The 19,501-nt window shown below is 43.5% G+C and overlaps 3 protein-coding genes and 1 long non-coding RNA gene across 6 annotated transcripts; 2 read left to right on the top strand and 2 right to left on the bottom strand.

Annotated features, from left to right (window-relative positions):
- The first annotated feature begins 35 nt into the window (after positions 1-35).
- Positions 36-4,105, top strand: LOC135587089 (cellulose synthase-like protein G3). Of its 2 annotated transcripts, none has more exons than XM_065078072.1 (6): positions 36-749; positions 1,674-1,826; positions 2,199-2,324; positions 2,428-2,847; positions 2,959-3,306; positions 3,388-4,105. In XM_065078072.1, exons 1-6 carry the CDS (start codon positions 180-182, stop codon positions 3,937-3,939), a joined length of 2,169 nt encoding a protein of 722 aa, XP_064934144.1. In that variant the 5' UTR covers positions 36-179; the 3' UTR covers positions 3,940-4,105. The 2 variants fall into 2 exon arrangements, with proteins under 2 accessions (XP_064934144.1, XP_064934145.1); XM_065078073.1 differs by having other exon boundaries at positions 37-749; positions 1,680-1,826.
- A 2,807-nt stretch (positions 4,106-6,912) lies between these two features.
- Positions 6,913-10,049, top strand: LOC103993789 (cellulose synthase-like protein G3). Its single transcript, XM_009413979.3, has 6 exons — positions 6,913-7,513; positions 7,953-8,099; positions 8,201-8,326; positions 8,404-8,823; positions 8,911-9,258; positions 9,332-10,049. Exons 1-6 carry the CDS (start codon positions 6,959-6,961, stop codon positions 9,881-9,883), a joined length of 2,148 nt encoding a protein of 715 aa, XP_009412254.2. The 5' UTR covers positions 6,913-6,958; the 3' UTR covers positions 9,884-10,049.
- Positions 10,050-13,767: 3,718 nt separating this feature from the next.
- LOC135587087 (uncharacterized) lies at positions 13,768-18,984 on the bottom strand. 2 transcript variants are annotated; one of them, XM_065078071.1, is made up of 10 exons: positions 18,721-18,984; positions 18,400-18,610; positions 18,133-18,215; positions 17,916-18,016; positions 17,105-17,200; positions 16,939-16,992; positions 15,960-16,108; positions 15,754-15,871; positions 14,436-14,523; positions 13,768-14,341 (listed from the first exon to the last, which is right to left on the bottom strand). In XM_065078071.1, the coding sequence occupies exons 1-10, from the start codon at positions 18,806-18,808 to the stop codon at positions 14,139-14,141; spliced, it is 1,191 nt and encodes a 396-aa protein (XP_064934143.1). In that variant the 5' UTR covers positions 18,809-18,984; the 3' UTR covers positions 13,768-14,138. The 2 variants fall into 2 exon arrangements, 1 of the variants encoding a protein (XP_064934143.1); XR_010475749.1 differs by having other exon boundaries at positions 14,308-14,341; positions 15,741-15,871.
- LOC135587088 (uncharacterized) lies at positions 14,960-15,732 on the bottom strand. Its single transcript, XR_010475750.1, has 2 exons — positions 15,293-15,732; positions 14,960-15,091 (listed from the first exon to the last, which is right to left on the bottom strand). It is a non-coding gene; the product is annotated as an uncharacterized LOC135587088 (long non-coding RNA).
- Positions 18,985-19,501: the final 517 nt, after the last annotated feature.

The following is a 19,501-nucleotide window of genomic DNA, read 5'->3' as shown; positions in this document are numbered from 1 at the left end:
TTTTTGGGCTCTCATGTCTTGATCCCGTGGGAGACGATATCTTCGATTAGATTCTCAGATCATTAAATTACGAAAAAACCCCACCACCTCTCGGTGGGTGTCTCCACAAACTTCAACCCACCTCATCATCATCTTCCATTTGCTGCTGCTGCTGCTTTTGCTTCTGTGGAGCGAGGAAGATGGCGACGCACACCGCATTCCACAGTGCACAAGTGAGCCGCCTCGTCCCCTTCAACCGTGCCCACGCGCTCCTCTACTCCGTCGCCGTCCTTGCGGCCCTCCACCGCCGCCTCGCCGCCCTCCTTGCCCCCGCGACCCTCCTCTCCATCTCCGTCTCCCTCCCCCTCCTTCTCGCCGACCTCGTCCTCGCCTTCATGTGGCTCACCTACCAGGCCCTCCGGTGGTGCCCGGTGCGCCGCCGGGATTTCCCCGACCGACTCGCGCTGTCGGTCGACCCCAAGGACTTCCCCGCGATCGACGTGTTCATCTGCACCGCCGATCCCCACAGGGAGCCGCCGATGAGCGTCGCCAGCACCGCGCTGTCGGTGATGGCCTTCGACTACCCAACCGACCGGATCTCGATCTATGTGTCGGACGATGGCGGCTCGGAGATCACGCTCTTCGCCTTCATGGAAGCCTCGAGGTTCGCCAGGTACTGGTTGCCCTTCTGCAAGGAGAATGGGATCGTCGTGAGGTCGCCGGAGGCTTACTTCAGATCCAGCAATGGCGGAGACTCGGAGAAGATGAAGGTATATTCTATCACTATCTTGCACCCAATTGCACGCAGTTCAGCATCTACATTTAAATAATAATAATAATAATAAAGACTCCTGATTGGTCAATTTTTTTTTCCCTTTTTTTGAATTAATATTATCCTGTCAGGACCACTAATAATACACAACACAACAACAACACAGTGTTGCTTTGGATTGCAGGAGAAAGGACAGACATGGTGTGTGAATGGAGTCCAAAAGGAACAAGGTTTCTAAATAGTTTGGATCTATGAGGACTTTAGTTTTTGGTTTGATCCTTTCTCATTCATAAATCTGATGGATAGAAAGAGAGGCTGATGGTATTGACGTCAGGATTAGATCTATTTATGCTCATTTGTCCTGTGCAAATAAATGATACTTATCCAAGTGAGGTGGAGAAAGGGACAGTAGTAATAAAAAGCAATTCCTAGACCAACATGAGGATATATTACAAGAATATATTACAGAAAGTAATAAAAACCAAATCCTAGATAAAGGCAACATGAGAATATATAACAAGCCCAGTGCTTTTGCTTTTGACTTGAATAGTTTAATAAAAAGTAAATCCTTGACGAAGGTATTTTAGTAAGATTTGGTTTCATTTTATTCCTTTTCTTTCTTTTGAGACTGGAGAGCTCTTAGTTCTTAAAAAAAGAAACTGAGTATAATTCAGCTGCTAAATATTAAGTTGAATATCTGACACAATCATTTGTTGCAAAAGGTAGATTTTGTTCTTGCACAACTAGTTGTTTGGTTTTAAGCCACTGCAACAATAGCATTTCATAAAGAAAAGAGCTACCTGATGTACCTTTTGAGAGAAAAAGAAAAGCTTGTTATGAATTCAGTAGGAGGAGTTGACTTACCTGATAGGCATTCTTGAAATGTTCAAACATCTCACTTGTGAAGTTTTGTTCCTCAAAGCTGCAGATGATGTACCAAACTATGAAGGAGAAAGTGGAGACTGCTCTGGAGAGAGGTTATGTGGGCAATGATCTGGTCTCCTCCCAAGAAGAAGCTGAAGTATTCAAGAGATGGAAAGGGCTTCCCAGCCATGACCACCCATCCATGATCCAGGTCTTCTTCCAAATGCTGACGAAAAAAAATGTATATAGATATCAGCTGCTGTTTGGTTAGAATAGCTAGGAAAATCTGGTTCCATGACAGACACCAATGTTGAGGATTTTTAGAACAATTGGCTTAAACTAATCCATCATAAGTTTTAAGCAATCAAGAACCTCATCGATCTCAGTTCACATTTACAATAAACATTCTGCCAAAACTGTTGATGAAATCTGCATATCTTATTGTAAAAGCCTCATCAAAGTCTACAAAGTAGTATATGTGCTAGCAAATCCTGATCATTAAGCTTTCGATAATAAAAACTGTTCAAGAACTCCAATCTCTTGTCGCATGCTCAACTAAGAAGGTTTCTTCGGTTTTGAACAGGTTTTACTCGACACCAGCAAGGATACAGATATTATGGGCAATGCATTGCCAAACGTTATCTATGTCTCCAGGGAGAAACGTCCAACATCCCCTCATCACTTCAAGGCTGGAGCCCTCAATGTTTTGGTATGTTCATCGCCACGCATCCAAAAAGATTCTAAAGTTCAGTGCATCCTCTCCTCGATCAAAACTTCATGCTAACCTTTTCCATTTTGATTCTACATTGAAGACACGTGTATCGAGCACCATGAGCAATGGCCCGATGATCCTCACATTGGACTGTGACACATACTCTAATGACCCTCGGTCTCCTCTCCGTGCACTCTGCTACTTTCTTGACCCTGCCTTGTCACCTGATCTTGCCTTTGTACAGTTCCCCCAGATCTTCCAAGGCCTTAACAAGAATGATATCTATGCGTGTGAGGTAAAGCGCCTTTATACCATTAATCCAAGGGGAAAAGATGGTCTTGGAGGGCCTAATTATGTTGGCACCGCATGCTACTTCTCACGACGGTCTTTGCAAGGCACACCATCATCAACATCTCTGGCTCCAGGGGCCAATGATCCATTGTCTTCAGAGTCTGTACTGAGAAAAGCTCATGAAGTGGCTAGTTGCACTTATGAACCTGGCACAAAGTGGGGCTCATCGGTAATTATAGAGAAAATGTTTGCATTCTTACAATGATTGAAATGCACTTTCCTTGCTAATGAGGTCTAATACACAGATCATCCTGAATGTTTTGATTCTCCAAACCTGCAGATTGGCTTCCGTTATGGATCACTTTCAGAGGACTACCACACAGGTTATCATCTTCAGTGTGAAGGATGGAAATCTGTCTTCTGCTACCCTGCGAGGCCAGCATTCCTTGGCGATGTGCCAAAGAATCTAAATGATGTCCTTAGCCAACGCAAGAGATGGTGCGTTGGGCTGTTCGAGGTGGCCTTCTCAAAGTGTTGCCCCCTGACCTTCGGCACCGTAAAGGCTTCACTGCTAGTGGGTTTATGCTATGCACATGAAGCCTTTTGGGGTAGTTGGTGCATTCCGATAACAATATACGGTTTTCTTCCACAACTAGCTCTCATCTACGGCATCCCCTTGTTCCCAAAGGTATATGTATATGGCTTCTACCATCCTCTCTATTTTGTTTGCATTCCCAGAGGCTTCTGCTGAGATGCCTGTCTGTTTCAGGTCTCAGACCCATGGTTCTACTTGTATGCCTACCTCTTTTTCACTACCTATGGCCAAGACCTTCTTGAGTTTCTTGCAGCTGATGGAACAATGGGGAGGTGGTGGAGTGACCAGAGAATGTGGATGATCATAGGCCTCACATCTTATCTATTTGGAACAGTCCAATTTGTACTCAAGAAATTTGGCATATCTGCTCAAGGGTTCAATGTGACCAGCAAAGTCATGGAGGACGAACAGAGCAAGCGGTACGAGAAAGGGACCTTCGATTTCGGAGTAGAGTCGCCTTTCTTCGTAGTGCTTGGAGCAGTGGCCACTGTAAACTTGAGCTCTTTGGTGTTAGGGATTGCAAGAGCTGCAGCGATGGAGGGGGGGTTTGATGAACTCTTTGTGCAACTGTTCTTATCAGCATTTGTCACCGCCAACTGCTGGCCTATCTACGAGGCCATGTTTCTGAGAAGCGACGAGGGGAAGCTGCCCAGGAATGTTACAGTAATCTCACTGGTATTAGCAGGTTTCCTTCACTGCATCGGATATCTCATCTTCCACAACTGAGGAAAATGCTGCTTGGTTGCATAATCAAGTTGCAATATTTGACATTGGAGAACAAAGGATCGATGAGCGCATACTAAGATTTTTGCTTGTGTAACTAAGATCGTCCTAGAAATGGCAGGATTGCAAGATCTTTCTGAGAGGAAAGCAACATAAAAGATTCATTTGTTGTGCGAGGGTCAGCAAGAATGCAAGTTCTATGCGAATCTATGACAGGAAAAAGCAATCGGACGAAATCCACATGGAAGTCTTAACTGAATGTTCGTTTGCTCATCATCAGAATAAGAGCATAGAGAGACCACCGACCCATTTGCTTCCCTCGCTTGGGGTTGACGTCGGAACTTGTCTACGGGACACGATCGGCGACGACGGAGACGGAACCCGGGGCTACTGGGCTGTCAACAAAACCCTCCAGCCCCGGGGGACGGTCGTCTGCCTCCTCTCCCTCTTTGGCCGCTGCGCCTCATCCCACGGCGGGGATGGATTAGGGATAACCGTCGTCCCGGAATACCAATTTTATTATTATTGAGATTTTTTTTATTAAAAATATGTCTATAAAATAATAAGCAGATTGGGCGATTTCTCTAAAAAAAAAATTATTTTGAGTATTTTTCAAACATTTATCCTCGTTTTAATTTTTCCTGAACCATACTGTCAAGAAAACTATCCGAATTGTCTTTTCTCCTTCACCCCTCTTCCATTGCCATTGTCAGTTGTCATCATCAGAATAAGAGCATAGAGAGACCACCGACCCATTTGCTTCCCTCGCTTAGGGTTGACGTCGGAACTTGTCTACGGGACACGATCGGCGACGACGGAGACGGAACCCGGGGCTACTGGGCTGTCAACAAAACCCTCCAGCCCCGGGGGACGGTCGTCTGCCTCCTCTCCCTCTTTGGCCGCTGCGCCTCATCCCACGGCGGGGATGGATTAGGGATAACCGTCATCCCGGAATACCAATTTTATTATTATTGAGATTTTTTTATTAAAAATATGTCTATAAAATAATAAGCAGATTGGGCGATTTCTCTAAAAAAAAAATTATTTTGAGTATTTTTCAAACATTTATCCTCGTTTTAATTTTTCCTTAACCATACTGTCAAGAAAACTATCCGAATTGTCTTTTCTCCTTCACCCCTCTTCCATTGCCATTGTCAGTTGTCATCAGACTCGTCGTCACCTCCTCGTCCATGCATCATCACACTATATCGTTTTCGCTAGCACTAAATCATTTTTGCCACTATTCGTACGCCCTGCACCACCTCCCCTCTATCTCGTCGGAGTCGTCGCTCGTAACCCTCGCACGAGTAAGGAGGGGGTGTGAGGGTCGTCGTTGCATATCTAATTGTATCATTGTTCTCTGCCTCCTCGAAGTCACCGCCCATTACCCTCACACGAGGAAGGAGAGGACGAAAGAGCTTTCGTCGGTCTTCTACTCTATCATCGCCATCTGCCTCGTCAAAGTCACTCTCCCCTTCCCATTTCTCGCACGAGAGCTAGGAGCCCAATAAGGTAGATAGTGACAACAAAGCAAATCATCGACAACAGCTCTCACAATCGAGTAGAAGATTATCGGTGGCCCTTGTGCCCCCTCCTTCATCACGTAAGGGTTATAAGTGACAGCTTCGACGAGGTAGAGGGGAGGGTAGGTGATGCAATGCAAGAGGTAGTGGTGGAGATAGTGCGAGGAGGAGGAGTAAATGCATAACGACGTCGCTTAGTATTTGCATGACCTCCTTCGAAAATAGCATGAGTAAATCAAAAAAACAAGTATCATAGTCTCAGATACGCCATTAACCGAGTGCCCTCCATATTCATCCTTTTCATCATTTTCAAGTGGCACTTCGGCCTGTGGCTCCTTCGTTGCCTTCCATCCTCTTATGTTGCGATCAAGAAAAAAAATGGAAGGTGGTGCTGGGCACAACGCTCAAGGTTGAGGCTCCTATTGTATTACAGTGGCCACGATGATGTTGTAGGAGGCTACGGTAGGGATAAGGATGTCAAAACTAGACCCCCATTGGAGAAGATGATCACAATGATGATGCGGTCGAGTCCTATCACTTCGACGAGCCACGTTGACGACTAAAGGTGCCGATAGTCCAAAGGACAAGCCGAGGAGTGAGCGACAAAGATGAGAAAGATGTTGAGCTATCACCTCTCTCTATCTCTAGGGAGGATATCATGATAGATTTCGAAGTCATCACATGAAAAAAATCATGCAATTGTTGAGCAACCTTTTCGCCATTTGACAACTAAATATTTTAATATAAGTTTAAGTCCGAGGACAGAAATATTAAAAAATCTCAATGTTAAAAGTTATGCAAATTTAAATATCACATGTCGAAGTATTATTTTTGATGAATATTTTCGCTTAATCAAAACTCTGCAGGTAGATTCTAGTCAATCAAATGTGTCTAGTTCGTATGATATCTGACAGAAAAATATTTTCTTCACTGTTTATAAATCTTTTTAACATTTTATTCTTAGATTTTTCGGTGATTTGGATGTCAAAATCTCTATTGAAACATCTCTGAGTGTGATGTTATGTATATCATTTAAAAAAAAAAATAATTTAGTAAAATAATATGAACGCTAATGGATGTCTAATGGCTCATCAACGCTAATGACAGGCTTCGGACGTAACCTTCGACTCAAAAAACACATACCCATCGTTTTCTCTCGACTATACGTCACGTCGATCGATCAATGTGGGGCCCACCGCAAATCGAATCGGTGGTGCACGTCGCTCAGCGTCTGTGTCATCCTTGACGTGTCGAACACTCCACCGAATATTCTATTCGTCCGCGCAATTTTAATTGCTCGATTATTGGGTGGATCTGTCGATTCGATTGGATCACCAGTGGGATCCAAACACGTCATGGATTCCAGTTAGATTCTAATCCTTACATTTTTCGTGTACAAAATTGTATTTTTGTGATCCAAATTTCGAATTTCTTCCAAATTAATTTAACGTATGCATATATCCATCTCGGTGTGGGTTCGAGTGGGGGGAGAGAAGAAGATGACGGCCAAAACTTTCCACGCTCTGCGAGTGAGCTCCTTCGTTGCCTTCAACCGCGCCCATGCGTTCCTCTACGCCCTCGCCATCCTCGCCCTCCTCCGCCACCGCCTCGCCTGCCTCATCTCCTCCCCTTCCCTCCCCCTCTCCGCCCTCTTCCTCGCCGATCTGGTCCTCGCCGTCATGTGGGTCGCCTCCCAGGTCTTCCGGTGGCGCCCCGTGAGCCGCCAGGAGTTCCCCGACCGGCTTCTCCGGGAGGTCGGCTCCGACGGCTTGCCGGCTCTTGACGTGTTCATCTGCACCGCTGACCCGCACAAGGAGCCGCCCATCAGCGTCGTGTGCACCGCTCTCTCGGCGATGTCCTTCGACTACCCCACCGACCGCCTCTCCATCTATGTGTCCGACGACGGCGGCTCCGCCGTCACTCTCTTCGCGTTCATGGAGGCGGCCAGGTTTGCCAGGCACTGGCTGCCCTTCTGCAAGCGGAACCGCCTCCTCGAGAGGTCACCGGACGCTTACATCAGATCCAACAAGGGTGGAGACTCGGAGAAGATGAAGGTAATATAATAATAATAATAATTATTATTATTATTATCTTCTTCTGATCCATCAAAGGTGCGTTCTTTGTCGGATAGTATAGCTTCTTCCATAGGCTGTAGATGAGACGATTAGTTTCCCTCCTTTCTTCTGCTGCATCAAATATATGCATTGCCACATTATTTCTTTCCGCTGCAATCAATCTTGAGGGCCAATTTGGTGCCCTGAGAAAGGAGCAATCATTTGGCATCACTTGGTAAATCATCAATAATTCAACGTTTGACAGACACCTCTGGCGACAGGTAACATCAGAGCAAGTGGAAGTCCTCTCGCTTGCTTATGGGGCGTGTCAATAATTGCTGATACTATATACTCCTCTACAGCCCATTGAATCATGAAAAGAATATTCTTGTTTATAATGATCGAACAAAGTGATTCTATGGGTTCTTGAATGCCGCAGATGATGTATCTGACAATGAAAGAGAAAGTAGAAACGGCACTGGAGAGAGGCTATGTGAGCAATGATCTGCTCTCCTCCGGAGAAGATGATGAGCTTTTCGAAAGGTGGAAAGGATTCACCCGCCATGACCATCCTTCTGTCATCCAGGTCTTCTTTTACTACAGACAAAGTTGGCCATTTCCTCGAAGTAGATGCTGCTGTTCATCGTGCTTCGAAGCATCCAACTTATCTCTTGTTGTCTTCTACAGGTTTTGCTTGAGGGGAGTAAGGATTCAGACATCACCGGGAACGCATTGCCGAACCTCATCTATGTTTCCAGAGAGAAACGCCGAACCTCTCATCATCACTTCAAAGCAGGGGCTCTCAATGCTCTGGTACGTCTGGCGCATCCAAAGGATCCATGCATCACGGTTCTACGTTGATCATTTTCTTGTTGATTCGTGCGCTGCAGTTGCGTGTGTCGAGCACCATGAGCAATGCCCCGGTGATCCTCACCTTGGACTGCGACACCTACTGCAGCGACCCCCGGTCTCCTCTCCGCGCGCTCTGCTACCTTCTTGACCCTGCCTTGTCCTCCAACCTTGCCTTCGTCCAGTTCCCGCAGCGCTTTTACGGGATCAACAAGAACGACATCTATGGAGGCGAGATAAAGCGGCTGTACACGATCACCGCGAGGGGAAAAGACGGGATCTTAGGACCCAGCTATTTCGGCTCCGGCTGCTTCATCCCGCGTCGCTGTCTGCAGGGCATCCCTTCATCGCCATCGCTGGCTCAAGAAGCCCGTGTTCCATCGTCGTCGGAATCTGTTCTGAGAAAAGCTCATGAAGTGACCGGTTGCACCTATGAGCTCGGCACGAAATGGGGCTCAGTGGTAACAGAGCAGATGCTGTTGCTTAGGAGTACTCCTAACGGAGAGTTCGCCGGAGTGTTGTGCTGATATGTGTCTGTGATGCTGCAGATGGGCTTCCGCTACGGGTCGCTGGTTGAGGATTACTACACGAGCTTTCGCCTCCACTGTGAAGGATGGAGGAGTGTCTTCTGCAACCCCGTGAGGCCGGCATTCCTCGGCGACGTGCCGAAGAGCCTGAACGATGTGCTTGGGCAGTGCAAGAGATGGTGCGTGGGGCTCTTGGAGGTCGGCTTCTCGAGGTACAGCCCCCTCACCTTCGGTACCACCAACGCCTCCTTGCTTGCCGGCTTAGGCTACGCATATGATGCCTTTTGGGGCATTTGGTGCATTCCCGTCGCGACGTACGGTCTTCTTCCACAACTGGCTCTCATCTGTCAGATGCCCCTCTTTCCCAAGGTATGCACACGCGCGCACTCTCTCTCGCCCTCCTTACTTCATGGTGATGGCTTCATGCTGGGTGTTGTTTCAGGTCTCCGACCCATGGTTCTACTTGTACGTCTACCTCTTCACTGCAGCCTATGGCCAAGACCTCGTCGAGTTCCTTGCGGACGATGGGACCATCGGGAGGTGGTGGAGTGACCAGCGGATGTGGATGATCAAAGGCGTCACAGCTTATCTCTTCGGCTCCATCCAATTCGCGCTGAAGAAGATTGGGATATCAGCGGCCGAGTTCAACGTGACCAGCAAAGTGATGGAGGACGAGCAGTGTGAGCGGTACGAGAGGGGAGCCTTCGACCTCGGAGTGCAGTCGCCGTTCTTCGTGGCACTGGGCACCGTGGCCGTCGTGAACCTGAGCTCCTTGGTCGTAGGGATCGCGAGAGCTGCGACGACGGAGGGGTTCCTCCATGAACAGTTTGCGCAGCTGTTCTTGTCGGGATTCGTCGCCGCCAACTGCTGGCCGATCTACGGGGCCATGTTTCTGAGAAGCGATGGAGGGAGGATGCCGAGGACTATCACTGTTATCTCATTGACAGTCGCAGGTCTCCTCCTCCTCATGGGATTTCTCGTCTTCGACGTCTGAGAGTACCCGTGCAACTTGGCAGAAGACCATTAACGCAGCTGTTGTGTTTGGTCTTATCGGAAAAAGTATGGATATCTGTGTGTCAACGTCAATAGTCAAAATTGAATCATCATGCGAACATTTTAGATATATACTGCGTAAATATTATAAAAAGTATTTGCCTTTATATATATATATATATATATATATATATATAACGTTGCTCTTTTACTATTGGAGATGTCTGTGGAAGGGGCCCACTTCTGTTATGGGGCCGATTTCTTGGGTGAAGCCATTAGAAGCTCCTCCGTCTCTTGACCGTTTCGGAGCTCGGTGTTGTTTTCCTGCTGTAACGGCAGCAGTGGTCTCGTCTCTGCCGTCTCTCCTCCGGCGGCTGAACCTGTCGCTCGTTCTTATCTCGGGTTCTTCTCGTCCTATCCCGGTTCTATTTTCCGATCGCCCGGGCCGTCTCCTGGAGCTCGGAGCACCGGGCGGGGGCCGTCGGTTTGAGCCCTAACGCCAGATTTCTCGGGCTCATTCTTCGAGGGAGGGGGACGGCCCCTCTGCTGCCGCCGTGGCGTTGGAGGATAAGGATGAGCCACAGTGCCATCCAGGCCCGACATTGCCCTCAGACCACGATACTAGGAGGTAATCCTTTCTCCCTCCCTCGCGTTTGAATTCACTAGTGCAGTTCTTTTTCCCCAGTTGCTATGCTTTCTCCTCGGTTTTCCTACCATCATTATGTAGCATTAGTGTGTTGACACCTTCAGTTGTGGAAAGTAGATAAAACCTAGGGAAATAGATCAATCATTGAAGGCGTTGGGAAAAATGTTATGCTTCTTCTTGGAAAGGTGCTGTTTTTGTTGAGGTAATATTACAATGTTGGAGAACTACTGCAAATCAGATGCTTTGTGTTATGTCTTAATCTAGAGCTAAGAACAATCAAGAATAGGTCTTACGGGTTCATGAGACATCCATTGTTAGGAGGCTTCCACCATGGTGACGTGTGGGAACGAGAAGGGTTCGCTTTACCCATTTGAATGGAGAGATTGTTTCAGAAACAAGGAATTATATATGCATAATTGAGTTTGTGTGGATGCTAAATCAAGAACATAGCTTAAGAATTGTGGTTGAAGGACTGAAAATATTCCTGTCGATCTATGCTAAAACAAGCACATCGGCCAGAACTGGTCAGTGTTTTATTTCTTGCTGGATGATAGTTTCTAATTGGTACATATTCCGACCTCTATGTAAGATATATGTCGCTATTCTTTAAAGATGTGTTCTTCTTGGCTCACATAAGTGCGCATTATTGGTATGTAGGTTTGAATTTGAACATATGCAACAACACATTGTTGTCTATATTCACCACCCATATAACTACAATTTTCTCCATTCATTTCCTTTTTTGGCCTTTGCAACCTTGGTGCATGGAGTACTCTATTTGGAAAATACCAAGAGAATTTCTCTTACTCTGCATCTTCACTTGATTTCCCTTGGAAAAGGGAAAATGTTTGTGTTGGTCTTTGCAATTAGTACATCTAGGTTTCCTACCGCCTTCTTGTTTTAGGTAAAAGAAGAAGGTCTACTGATCTTGGTTAGTTTGGTTACTACTTAGATCCTCTGAAGATCCAGTCGCGTAGAATTAGCGTAAGTAGGTCATCTATGACTATGACTCCTTTTAACGATCCTAGTTACTTGCTTCATGTCGCTTCGATACCTGCATTGGGAACACAGATAATCCTCAAGTTCGCTGTGCAAAAAAGTATGCCTAGGTGTGAACTCGGTCTCCATGCTTCGTAATCAATAAGTTGCTTTTTAGTGTCTATCCTCTTTGAAAGCTTAAGCTATACAAAAGTAACACAACACACATTTCTCTTGCATGTATATATTTTCTCTTTTCAGTTTTTGCTTCCGATCTTAAGTCCGGACAAGGAGACATTAGATTTGTTTTTCAAAGGTGAACCCTTCTTCTTGAATCTCTTCTTCCATCTTCTAGATTAGTTTATATATGTTTTCTTTGAGTACGCACTTTAAGGTTTTTTGAGCTTTTGTATTAGTTCATTAATATAAAACTTTAGAATATAAAATTCTATATAAGCCTTTTCTGAAAGGTCATGGAAACTTGCAGTTTATGCTCTCCTTTATGATTGGATCTCATAATCAATCAGTATATATTATCTTTGGCAAGCTTGCTGAACTTTATAATCAATTGTTGAGACTACGTAAATCTTTGTTTCCCCCAGTATATATATCTATGCATTGCCTTGTTTCCACCATCCATGAAATGATCTGTTGCAGTATATGTCACGGTTGCTTGTTGCAGGAGGTGGGAAGGGGTGGTATCCCGCTTGCATACAGCATAAAGGAGAACAAGGCTGGGGAGCGCTCCCACCTACATCGATAGCATATACGTCCTCCTCAGCTACTACACGAAGCCTGAATCCATGGCTGGCGGACGATGATGTGATCCGGTGATCAAGCTTTAAGGTTAAGAGGAAGTATTAATGTCTTTCCTGATCAGAGAGCAAGAACTAAGATCTTTGTTCATCAGCAGAAAAGAATAACCTTTGTGCACCAACAGGTCTGTTCTTTCCAATTTTCTAACTATTCTTCTGGGGCTGATGGATTTGGTTTAATGATTCATTTTGAATCAAAGTGCAGACTGACTCGTCACAAATCTTGATGTGTCTCGACGGTCCATAATAAACTGTGCATCAGAAAATGGCAAGCTTGTGATGCTGTTTGGGCCGGTCTGGCCCACTAGGAGGCCTGAGCCGGCCCTACCCACTTAAAACGGAATTGTCTTCGAGGAATATTCGCTTGCTCGAGGAATATCCGGTACTCGGGGGCATTATCCCTTCACGAAGGCGGAATCTACTCACTACTTCCATACCATTTCATCTGCCGATTCCTGTTTTCTCTCTCTCGTTCGCGCGCTCGCATATCTCGGAGTTCCTTCGGATCCAGGTAAGTTGAACTTGCCCTTAAAACACTTTGCTGCTCGTTCTTGTCTTCTTCTTTCTTTGATCGTTCTTTTCTTTTCGGAGCAAGGATGCGATCTAATTGATCGTGTCATTCTTGTACATCGGACTATTGATCGTCCACCGAAGATACACCTCCATCAATAAGAAAGTAGGGCGGGCGAGACTTGTTTTTTGATTGAATGATTGGAGCAGTTGATGTTCCGTCCCAATCTTTTTCGATTATTGATGGCCAGTGATGTAGCCTGCCAAAAGCTCGAGAGATAAATACGTTAAATTAAATTCGGTTGAGTTTAATTTTGTATGACTCACGATTACATAAACTATCTATCTAAAGCGAGTTGTATTATTTCTCTTTTATTGTTTTACTGCCAATTGAATTTGTTTGGAGCAGAGCAGTTAAACACCAAAGATAAGTGCTCGAGATAGTTTCTTGTTTTAGGATAATGACTTTATCTTAAGAGTGTCCCATTTTTTGCAGAAGAAATTGTGAAACATTTAGGAACATTATTGTTATTCTTTTGGCTTGCTAGTTCTTGGAAAAACAAGTGTCAAGGGGAGTCAATTGCAGAGGTGTAGAAATAATGTAACTTAGTTTGCTGATTCAAAGTGTCTAAACTAAAAATATCAGTTCAGACAAGGTGTATAAATATGTAAATGTTTCACATTCTCACCCATGCTGCAACTTAAAATCAGTGGCATAGATTACCAGGATACAACATTACTAACAAAGTGGCATTGTTTAAGATGATCCATCCTGAACAATGTAACTCCTTCCTGTATATTGGTTATTACACTGAAAGTTTCAAATTTCCATGAGGAATATTTGCTGAGTAACCTTAGCTTTCCAATCATGCTAACATAATTCAAGAATTGCAGGAAGAATGAATCAACCAGTTGGCACTTCACTTCAAGCACAACTCAGAGTCAATGAACTTCTTTTATTCAAAGGAAACAATCACACAGCAACAGTTAAGTTTTGGATTACAGTTGAGATGTCACTGAGTGGTTGAATGATGGGTGCCATAATTCAGGCACATGAATTATCTTGTCAGTGCTTTTTTTGCTTGTTATGTAGAGTCTATATCCAAAAACATCACACACTTTCTTCATATTTTTTATTCCTCGATGCCTGCTGCCTCCAAGATTTCCTGCCAAACCAAATTGGGTGAATCATGGAGCTTAAATTCTACTCAGCAGCTTGTTCACAAAATGTGAATGAAGCAGTAGGCACATATGATTGATAAAAATCGAGTAGATGCCTGCTTACACCATAGAATGTCGGTTCAATGTTATGAACTGGAGGCTGCAACTTTAACTGGCTTCATGGTCTTGAGAATACCCCTCATGTGCTCATATCCCATTATAAAAAACCCAATGCAATAAAGGAAACTGAGTTGTAGCTTCCCTAGTAAGTTATAAACGGCTAGAAGATTGCTTGCCACACCATTGTTCTTGTTGGTCAATGTCAATGGCGTTCCTATCATGAGCCATCCTGCCAAGCCAGTAGAGTAATAAAATGATTGATTTAGTTGCTAATGAGGGGGAAAATGCTTATCAATATCGAGGTTATTGTGCTTTGTGCTCACCGGCTTGCTTCTCTTGCATGTTGGACCACTCTTCAGGCTGAAGCTTGGATTTTGAAGCATTTATCAGCTCCAAAAGAGAAAGAATAACCTGCAAGGACAGCATTAGCTCTAGGTTTTGTTTGGCAATCAAGATTCAAAGTCCCAGAAAACCTTTCTTTCACAAATACTTTCAAGTTACAAACATTTTTTTTCCTCAAAGCTTCTGTAAGTATGATTTTTTTTTTCCTCTCAGATTATATATTGTTTGGCATTACATCAGTGTAAGAAGGTCCATATTTCTAGCCTAAATAACTCTGCAAGGTCACTCACAATGTGTAATTCTCTATTCTTCCTGCAATTTGCAATTCCTAGGAATCACTTTCTTCTTCACTGAGGATCATTACGAGTGTTGCACTTGATGAACCGAGAAAACGCTCATTGTCTTGATGGATCATCTAGTTGTGACTGTAAAGACTTGCTCATCAACAACGTCCAAGTATGAAATTCTGTAATGTTAGCAAACCCGAATGATATTTTGTGATGTCAAAGTATGATTTTTTATTTATGAAACTTACATTGTCTACCAAACCTCACTACTTCCCATGCCTGAGTTAACATGGGGACAAAACCAAAAACCATGCAGACCATAGTCCAAAATGGACAAATAGCTTGCAGACCTCAATGTCCCTAACCTCAATGTCCAAAGTCATGACAACAAAATCCATGAGAGCATGTCTTCCTCCATTACAGTCAACATTACAAGTTCAAGATGGACATTACTACTTCCCATGCCTGAGTTAACATGGGGACAAAACCAAAAACCATGCAGACCATAGTCCAAAATGGACAAATAGCTTGCAGACCTCAATGTCCCTAACCTCAATGTCCAAAGTCATGACAACAAAATCCATGAGAGCATGTCTTCCTCCATTACAGTCAACATTACAAGTTCAAGATTTGTTATCAGAATATTTGGCAAATTTAGTCCAAATATTACAACCAGATCAGATAGTTGCAAAAGAACTCGACTAACCAGGTCGTTATATGTTACTTTTCCATTGCTGCTCATGCTATATTGATTGGTCTGTGATTTTTAGGGCAATAAAATATGAGGTACATTCTTAAAAGAGTCCTGATATATATATATAGTAGGGGCCATAACACAGCTGATTCCAAGAATTATCATCCTCTGAAGCCCGAGTAGGTTTTACGGATAGTTATTGAATATAATAAATAAGAGTTGACCACATTTCACAGGTTATACTAGTGTGATGAAACCATAAAATTCGAGTAAAAACAAATAGTTAAGCCTGAAGTATTTCTTACCGATGATTCATACCTCATCTGGTCTTTCATGGCTCACTAAATGTCCACCATGAAGTTCCACCATTCTTGCAGCAGGTTGCAGCTTCTCTGCAAGTCTTCGTGCATGATCTAATTGAGCAATGATATCATACCTAAAATTATCTCATACTAATGAGACTACCAACATTATCATGTCATGCTCCTTCAACAAATAGGAGAGAATATATGATGAGTACAAACCTTCCATGTACAACTGAAATCAGGAACCCAGATGAACGAATTGTGTCGAGCTCTTTAGATGTCATCTTATGGTTCCAGCAAGCATTAACTTGGCCTTCAAAACCACAATTTGATTGCATTCCGCTTGATGAAATAGCTTTTACGTAATCCTGAAGTAACCAAAAATTTGTAAGAGCTATCGTAAGAGCAAATGCACATCACATAAATTAAAAAAATTGAATGATAAATGTGTAGAGAGATGCATCAAGCTTGCTCACTAGAGAACAGCAGTGGGTATCAGTAATGAAACATTTTATAGTAATAACAGACATCGTGATCAGAACAAAAACTTGTTTTCATCATGATTAAATGCTCGGTCAATTATCAGTAATAAAAGAGAAGGTAACACTCGGACCAAAGCAAGCTGATAAGTACAATGTTTCACTTAGGTGGAAAGGCAAATAATTTCCATAAGCTCAATATTCGTTTACCAGTTTTCATAAAGCTTTGAACTCATCATATACAAAACATAGATGATAGTATCATAAAATCAAGATTTTAATTCCTTACCATAACTCATTGACCCAAGTGTATTTCCTAACCATTATCCTTAGAGGTGATTTACAGGACATCTATGTGTTTCTTTTTCAATGAAAGATTTGGGTACCAATCAGTTTCTATTTCACTTTCAAATATCTGCCAAATCTATCTATAGAAATCTTATCAACATAGGCTGGAACTGTTTTCTTCTAGTCTTTTGTGATTCCATCTATTCAACTCAGACTATAACTGGAGTCAGTATTGGTTTTCACATTTCCTTTTGTTCAATCATAGTGCTTCAAGATAGATCTCCATGGTACATCTCTCTTAAACTACACACGAAGCATCCTGAGTCCACTTTGGTTATTATATCTTTCAAACACTTCCAACTCACTGTAAGTATGAAAAGAGCTCATGAACAAACTCAGTATTTCCTTTTAAATATAGCAACTCCACTTACTTGATAAAGTATGTCCCTTCTTGTACATGATCCAACATATTCATCAAGAAATCCCTACATATAACAGAAAACACACTTACAAATTAAGGCCAATTATTGACTTGGAAAACAAAAGACCTTTAGAATTAATTTGACAAAAGCATAAAACACAACCTTTCTTACTCACCTTTGTGTAATGAGTTTCCAAGTCAACAATAGCTCTTTGCTCTGGTGTTTTCGCTCTGAAGAAACGATATGCTAGGGATATCATCTGCCGATCAATCTACATTTGAAGAGGACGCATTTTGACTAATCGATGCTTGCAATGTCTCGAAAGAAGTATGAAAGATTGAACTATATGGCTCAGTAGAACAGCTATCATGGAACAACATAGTATAATTCATGAGCACCGCGCAAAATAGCAGGATATTTTGGAAGTAAATGTTCCTTGCAATAGTGCACAATAAGGTTAATTTAACTATGCAAACGTGAAGTCCTCAAGACTACTGGAAACCTTGTCTGGGTCCATGATGACCAACATAGGTACATGTTTTAGAAACCAGTGTTGCTGCCATACTTAGTATCACTAGCAATTAGCTACACATGTAAATGTGGTTCAGTATAATTGTATAGTAGGGAATCTAATACAGAAGCACACAAACTTGCTAAGTTACATCAGGTTTTGGAGTGATTTGATGTCTTCTAATGTACCTACTATTCCAGTTGTTTGTTGTTATAAAGGACCATAATAGTATCACTATAAATAACTGGCAAACAGACCAAAAAAGAAAATTTTAGAATCATCATCGATATCCAAAGTAAATAATTAAATAAATGAATAAAAGACTGATTTTATATTTAGGAAATTATAGAATTAATACATTTAGGTTTAATGTTCCACATTGAGATAGGAAATCAACTGAAGCAATCGAAACCTTTCTCAATTGGAAGAAAAGAGCAAGGTTTATAGGAGCTAAAAGGCGTGAGAAGATAGATACCTTTGGTAAGCACTCAAAACCACCTCCAGTGACATTGAGCAAGGCCAAGGAGCATACCCTGTCAGGCGCCATGGCTGCCAATTTGCAAGCAATCATTGCCCCTGATCTCAACCAAACACAGATTGCAACAAAATGTGTGATCAGGCAACCGTATGACAAAAATTACAGATGTGTATCATCATGAATCCATTCTATCGACAATGACGACTCAACTCACCCATGGAGTGACCAAAGACATGAGCTTTCTTCCAGCCTATATGATCCAGTAGGGCAAGGGCATCCTTTGCCATGATGCTTGTTCTGCGATCCAGCGGGACAATGGATAAAATCTTTGCAATCGTTTTTAATATAGATGATATGAATCAAAATACCAAATTAGCCCTACATAAAGCCCAAACATTAATGAAAAGATCTAATTTCTTCCCCAACACACACAATTACAGGGATAGGATTAGGAGGAGGAGGAAGAAGAGGAGGAGCATACGTGTATTCGGCTCTATTGGTGGGCACGGAGCTCCGGCCCATCCCACGGTTATCGAAGCAGCACACCTCGATCCCCTCCTGCGCCTCCCGATCGCGGACGTCCAATCCCTCATCGCCGACCGCTGCCACCGCATCCTCGTCGACGTTGGCCCCTGCCGCTCCCGTCAACCCCTTTAATTGGGGTCTCCACGACTCGTGCGTCCCCGCCAATCCTACATCCAATCCCAAAAACCAAATAAGACTCCATCCACATCAGGATCCAATCTTTAGCCCCAGCCAGGCAAAGCTCCCCATCCCTCATCCAGACACTGCAAAGATCTACCGGTAATAAGGAGGACTTTGGTGCTCCCGTGCCCAAATCTCTTGTAGAAAATCCTCGTCCCGTTCTCGCTCGAATCACAAAAAGGCATCTTTCTTCTGCCCCGATCTCACAGAAACAGGTATCCCTTAAAAATCGGAATACCGATTTCTTTAACCTATCTAATCGAGAGAAAAATAATGAAGCAATTGGATCGCGAGACGGAGGAGAAGACGAAGAAGAGATGGAAGGCCGGCTACAAACGCGGCGGCTCTTCTGTTCGCGTCCGGGGAGGGTTGCAGTTATAGCGCGTGTTACGGGATCACTACGCGGACACGTGGATGGACACGGGTGAACCCGGTCGGTTTGTGGCGGGAAGGGTTGGGATCGGAAGCTGGATGCCGTCGATGCTTCGATCATTAGCCTCGATCATCTGATGCTCACCTTTGAGCCGTTGGATCATCAGAGATATTAGTGGAGCTTATCTTTAAATAATTTTTGTGGAATTTACATAAATATCTATATTTTTAATTTGCATAGTTGCTCGAGTTAGAAGAGTATGCAAATATTTGAAATATTTCTAAGATTTATATATTCAGAAAAAATCCAAATACCATTCAAAGTTATTACCTGATAATAAAATAGTGTAGATTAGATTAGGGGACTTCTTTACGGGAGGAGGGAGAAGACACAAACGATAAAAATGTGGACTGTTATTCCTGTACTGATATGGGGCCCACGAGGAGGTGGCGCGGTGGGGCGTTGTGCGCTGGGATGCATAATTAATAGAGGAATTTTTGGCGTG

Source organism: Musa acuminata, chromosome BXJ1-8 (genome assembly GCF_036884655.1).
Source record: "Musa acuminata AAA Group cultivar baxijiao chromosome BXJ1-8, Cavendish_Baxijiao_AAA, whole genome shotgun sequence".
NCBI classification, from domain to species: domain Eukaryota; kingdom Viridiplantae; phylum Streptophyta; class Magnoliopsida; order Zingiberales; family Musaceae; genus Musa; species Musa acuminata.
Note: the sequence above shows the minus strand (reverse complement) of the source record. Positions and strands in the feature narration are given on the sequence as shown.

Coding starts and splice junctions, on each gene's coding strand:
- LOC135587087 (XM_065078071.1), bottom strand. CDS start 18,808: ATGCCTTTTTGTGATTCGAGCGAGAACGGGACGAGGATTTTCTACAAG. Junction 16,993..17,104: donor TGGAAACTCATTACACAAAG/GTGAGTAAGAAA, acceptor TGTTATATGTAG/GGATTTCTTGATGAATATGT. Junction 14,342..14,435: donor CATGCAAGAGAAGCAAGCCG/GTGAGCACAAAG, acceptor CTGGCTTGGCAG/GATGGCTCATGATAGGAACG.
- LOC103993789 (XM_009413979.3), top strand. CDS start 6,959: ATGACGGCCAAAACTTTCCACGCTCTGCGAGTGAGCTCCTTCGTTGCC. Junction 7,514..7,952: donor GAGACTCGGAGAAGATGAAG/GTAATATAATAA, acceptor TGAATGCCGCAG/ATGATGTATCTGACAATGAA. Junction 8,327..8,403: donor CAGGGGCTCTCAATGCTCTG/GTACGTCTGGCG, acceptor CGTGCGCTGCAG/TTGCGTGTGTCGAGCACCAT.
- LOC135587089 (XM_065078072.1), top strand. CDS start 180: ATGGCGACGCACACCGCATTCCACAGTGCACAAGTGAGCCGCCTCGTC. Junction 750..1,673: donor GAGACTCGGAGAAGATGAAG/GTATATTCTATC, acceptor TGTTCCTCAAAG/CTGCAGATGATGTACCAAAC. Junction 2,325..2,427: donor CTGGAGCCCTCAATGTTTTG/GTATGTTCATCG, acceptor TCTACATTGAAG/ACACGTGTATCGAGCACCAT.